This window comes from Thunnus maccoyii, chromosome 23, assembly GCF_910596095.1.
Source record: "Thunnus maccoyii chromosome 23, fThuMac1.1, whole genome shotgun sequence".
NCBI lineage: Eukaryota > Metazoa > Chordata > Actinopteri > Scombriformes > Scombridae > Thunnus > Thunnus maccoyii.
In genome coordinates, this window is record NC_056555.1 from 14,073,229 (window position 1) to 14,078,981 (window position 5,753).

The 5,753-nt window shown below is 41.4% G+C and overlaps 1 protein-coding gene across 1 annotated transcript; it reads left to right on the top strand.

The window, feature by feature from the left end:
- Positions 1-5,106, top strand: zc3hc1 (zinc finger, C3HC-type containing 1). Its single transcript, XM_042402860.1, has 10 exons — positions 1-176; positions 792-894; positions 1,120-1,270; positions 1,390-1,473; positions 1,604-1,731; positions 1,960-2,099; positions 2,390-2,660; positions 2,809-3,012; positions 3,726-3,938; positions 4,105-5,106. The coding sequence occupies exons 1-10, from the start codon at positions 43-45 to the stop codon at positions 4,177-4,179; spliced, it is 1,503 nt and encodes a 500-aa protein (XP_042258794.1). The 5' UTR covers positions 1-42; the 3' UTR covers positions 4,180-5,106.
- Positions 5,107-5,753: the final 647 nt, after the last annotated feature.

Genomic DNA, 5,753 nt, shown 5'->3' on the forward strand with positions numbered 1-5,753 from the left:
AGATTTCAGGGTCTATTTTCCGGGGGAACCTCAGAGCCGATCATGGCGACTCTCGGCGGCAGTCGTGGGGATCGTCACGGCAACTCCAATCAACAAAAGTCTTCTCTTGCATCTCCAGAGAAAGTTCGCGAAATTCTCAACGAGGGAGTCTCATCGACAGGCATCAGACCCAACAGGTGCATTTTTTGAACAATCGCGCTCGATCTGTTTGATTTAAAGGGGCCGAAGAGCAAGTTGACACGAGCTAGTTTGGTTAGCCATTAGCCTGGCAGCTCTGCTACTTTAGCCGCCTTCAGTCAGAGGGACATGTCTCCACAGATTCGGGAGCATGTGGGCCAGGAACGGGAGTTTGCATACCATTGAAATTTTATTTTGTCCGTTTATCGTACAGGTTTCGCATTATGTTATCGCCTCTGTGCACTGTTACAGATAAGGGGGGTGGGGACCCAAAGTTTGACGGTAGCATGCCACTGCGTTAGTGTTCTATTATTCTACAAGAAAGGAAGACTTGAAGCAGTTTTCCATTTTTTTCTCTCATTTGTTACCCATGTTTTATTCAGTCGGGGGATAGAATCATTATTCCTGATCACTCGATCAATTAAAGTTTGCAGGCCTGCACACAAAAAGTGCACCAAGTACACCAGTCTAGCTGTGCAAGTTTATTTCGTGGGTGGGGGAGGTTAAGAATCTCATAAAACATATCAATTGAATCAATTGCATAGTTTTATTATTAAAACAATCCGGCAAACTGTGGAAACTGAATGTGTGTTTTTGTTGTATATCAATTTCAGTGGAAAAGGAGATTTGAATGTTCTGGAGGTAAAAAGCAACACTCAAGCACCTTGCGAGGCAACCAACAAAGAAGCCTTTTTCTCAAGAGTGGAATCATATTCAATATCCTTCACTTGTTTTAACCTAGTACATTTTTATATTACAACCCTATAATCCCTAATCTGGTTGATCTGTGAAGACATTGCTTGTGAAGATCTTGGTATTTGATGTATGATGAAACTTAAATGAATAATGTGGGGGATGTGCATGCATATCCACTTTCATCCTGAAAGAATGAATGGGATTGTATTGTTTTGTGTCTGAGTGAATTTTTCCTTAGCGTAACACTGTTTGAAATGGGCAGGCAAGCCCCGAGTATTGTCCCCTCTGATGTGTGCCAGATACGGCTGGATCAACGTTGGCTGCGACATGCTCAAGTGCTCCAGCTGCCAGGCCTTCCTTTGTGCATCACTACAACCAACTTTAGACTTTGAAAAATGTGAGTTAAACTTTGGGGAAACTTAAAAACCCACTATAAAAGCAAGAATAAATTTCAATTTGGCAAAGTCATGCTGACGTTGCCAAACTAAAAGGTCACACATGTCCTCTTTCGAATAGATGAATCCCGCATTGCAGAGATATCGAGGCAGCTTCAGACACAGCATGAGAAATTTTGTCCTTGGCCTGACTTTCCATGTCCAGGTAAGACCAACATTTTTATATAGTATGTGTATATTAACAAAAATGATCTTTAATATGAAAATGCTATTTCCAGTGTATTAAGATTTTAACTTCGCACATGGAAGTCACATGGATGTTGCTATCATTTCAGAGCGGTTCTGGCTGGTTCCAGCCTGTGAGCCATCAGCACTTCTCACTGCCTTCTTAGAGCGCTATCAGAGCGCCTGTCTCCTTGCACAGCAGCTGCCAGCCATGAAGCCTGAGCATCTGAAATCCATGGTGAGGAATGTTAACAGTCTTAGCCTAGTCTTGCGGATACGACAAAACTGCCCTCTTGAACATTACGGATACAGTTAATATTGCAGTGAGGGTTTACAAGAATGCATCCAGGAGATTATGAAAATGGTTGTCAGATTCATTGTATAAAAACATGAACTTTATGTACTTTTTAAAGACCTTGCATTTATAGTTGTGTATGTGTAATTAATGTCCACTGTTTCCTTGCAGTCTTTGACTGAGGATGTTATCAGTGTCATACTGCAGCTGATCGAAGAAGAACAAAAAAGAAAGGGAGGGACTCCATGTTCCGAGCCTTTGGCTGTGCAGGTGGCGGCATGCATAGTCTCTCTCTGTGGCTGGGCTGCAAGGTGAGGTGAAACTCCTGTTTTGCTGCATTTGACCTCTCAAATACAACAGAATGCCTTAATGTCACATTTTCCAGCAGACACAAATTGATGTTGCCATAAACTAGGTAAGCATACACACAGAAGCTAATTCACAATGTCAAATGTATCTTCAATGATTGACTATCTGTATGGAAGAAAAAACTGAATGAAAGGACAGGGAGGCAATATAGACGCTGAGAGAAACATGCCATAAAACATATTAGCATTCCTACCTGATCAAGATGTCTGAACCATGGATTTCTTTATCTTAGCCCAGCTCTGCACGCCATGAACCTGCCCATCCTCACCTGCTCCTATTGTATGCGCAAAGTGGGCCTGTGGAATTTCCACCAGATGGAGGGAGCAGGAGGTGAAGGTGATGGCTCACCAAACACTGTAAGCCCCTCTACTCAAGTAACAGGTCCGGCTTCAGCTGTGCCACAGGAGGGCCAAGGGGACCATTCTACGTCTGCATCACCCACCCCCGCTACAACTCCATGTCGCATGAAGCTCAGGAGCCAGGACTCCACTCGCTCTGACCAGGCAAGCTTTAAGCAAATAAAGAATTTCAAACTAACCGAGACATGTTAATATGTGCATATATAGAATTTTAACCAGAATGTCATGTGGCAACTGAAATCTTCAAAACATGCTAGGCTGATTTTTCACCAGGTTCTGGTATGTGTTACAGGGTGATGGCACCACCTCCCTTGTGGCCCTGCGTGCCCGAAGCAGAGACTCACCCAGCCCTAGTGAAGATCTGCCTAGTCCTTTGAGCAGGGGCAAGAGGCCTGCAACCCGCAGTCGAGGGCACGGGGATAATTCTGGGGGTGATGGGGCTGCAAACCTGCATCACCCTCCCAAACGCCTATGCCTCTCATCAGCTGGTGGTCCTGTAAGAACTAACATTACTTCTCATTTCACACCTTGATTTTCACAATTCTACTAAGACTGGGAACTCAAGTGTGAAAGTTAATGATCTCATCTTCCCAGTTCACATTCATGACTTGTGCGAAGCATTGCCTAATCATTAAAGCGGCATCTTGAGAGTAATACATATAATTTGAACATTTCAATGCAAATGTTCACTCATTGTATTAAAATCACAATTTGAATCATGCCTCTATTCAACTTCCTTCTTACCTGACAGATTCTGCTATAGTTGCAGAAGGTTAGATAGAGGAGAAAGAAACAAAAGCTAATCTCACATGTGACAGAGAGGCTGAAGTAAAAGGGACAAGCTTCAGAAGAACAACAGAAACACGAAATAAAGAAGTTGTGATCAAGGAAACCCTGCCAGTGTTGTTGTGGATGGGAACATATGCATCCAAAAGTGTGCCGACAGGCCTATATTCTATTGCAACCACCTGAAACAGCATCACAAATTACAATACGAAGCTATGGAGTTCACCAAAACTACCAGAAAATTCGTGCACACTGACCACACAAACATCCGTAATTGAAGAATTGTTAGGAAAAATTGGATTTCATATTTTATCCAGAATCATGCAGCCCTAATTTAAAACATGTGTAAACTGAATTCACATCCTAAACTGAGTTTTGCATTATGTATTGGTTTAACATTTTGTACCTACTTCTCTGTTTCAGGATGGGCTTCTGCACAAGAATGCATTTGACCCCCTCGCTCAGCACAGAGACTGGTGTCCCTGGATCACTGTGGGAAAGGAAAACTTGGATCCAGGGGCCGTACCCTTTTTAGGTGGGGTCTCTGCGCTTCATCAGCAGGGCTGGAAGGCTGCTCTCAACCTCCTCATGCCCATGAAGAAGAACTCCAATACAGTGGGAGACAGTCCAGTACAGGCAAGTCCTAATTTGAAAGTGATGTGTAACAATACATTTTGAGAGAGACTTCCGCTCATTCAAACACACTAAAGCTTATTCTAATTTCAGTTTTGTTGGCCCTACAGCTTGTGGCTTTACTTTAAGCAATATCTGACATTTCTCTCTATTCTCTCTTTCCTCCCAGGGCCCTCGTGACAAGTCTAAAAGGGTGTTTGCTATATTCCGTCAGTGGCAGGTATCCTCCTCTCCATCTCAGTAGATTGTTTCCATCCAAACAGCATCACAACACTGGATTGAGGAACTGACCTGCCCTCTTTTTGTGGTACAGAGTTTGTAGTACCAGTGACAGGAGTGTCCTATCATATCAATGTGTGTGCCATCCCTTAAAGTTGTCTCTGGAGGAAAATTTGATTGTCTTTAGACAAATGGATGAGTGTCTTCTCTGTGAACAGTGAAATATGTGAAGGATGCCTGTGTGGCTTTAAAACATTTGAATTGTGCTACATGAATATTGGGATGTGCAACTTTTAAGGCCTTGCATCACGTGTCATGATATAGAATACATCTCGGTGTATAAATTGGCCACAAGCAAGGTATCTTCTATTAACCTCACATGAAGTTCTGCTTTGGTAGTCCTTCATGGCATCATGATGGTCGGGATTTCTGTGGAAAACGAAACAAGGAATCCGTGATCGTGAGAAAGGGCCAAATGGCTTGACACTGGAAAGGCAGTGTTTACCTTCAATGTATGTTGAGTCATTTGGAGTGGTAAACATTAACCTCAAATTAACAAACTGTGAGGAAGTCCTTTTTTTGTATGTTCACTTTATTGCTTAAAAAGCAATGTGGTTATGAGTTCTCTTTGAAAAGAACCTATTCCTTTTGGAGTAGTGAAATGTTTGTTTTCATTTAGTCAGTGCTGAAATCCTGATTAATGCAGGCAGATAGAACCATGTGCCATGAACTTCAAACATGTTTTCAATTAGATTTCAGGATTGCCTGTACTTCCTTTCTGCCTTCCTGTGACATCTCATTGCTGATGCAGTCCTCACTATCCTGCATGTGCTTTTATCTCTGTAGAATTTCCTTAGGGGGTTTAATAAAATACTCTTCTGAAAGTTTCTTTGACATTGCATGTTGTTCCCTTGACATATTTTAAATAAGAAATAAAAAAAGATGAATTGGATATGAATGAGATTATTGTATTGAAAATATAGTCAGAGGCATGGCTTTTATAAATGTTTTATTACCCACTGTTGCAGCTTACACGCTGATTCTGACTCTTGTTTTTATGTTTCAACATTGAAGGTAGCCTTATGACTTGATCATTAGTGAGGACACAAGAAAAAAACAGGTACTGTATGAGGTTGTCCTTGGAGCAATGGTGAAAACTTGATTTGGCCCAAAATAGATCCTGTAATACTGTATATTTCCAAGACTTATTATTTAGCCATGTAACAGCAAGAAATTCTTGTTCTCCCCAAAAAGAGATGATGACATCAATGATGTACATGTGGCAAAATGTCTCTGCCTGCATGATTGAGATAACCTTTAAATTGTTTCCAGCTGTGGCCAGACATTTTGAGGTATATATCCTAACATCAAGACAGAGCCAGTATACTAGTGAGGATTATCTTCTAAATTACAAACATTAAAACCATGAAGAAAGACTTCATATTAATACTTATTCTCGGTCTTACCATTTCCATGTTATCTCTAAATTCTTAAATAGAAAACAATAACTGGTGTCAAATTGCTTCCTAACATGAAATCAAAGTTACAAAACTACAGATGCTATAAATAAAACTACAAAGAAGTGTGGTCGCACATATA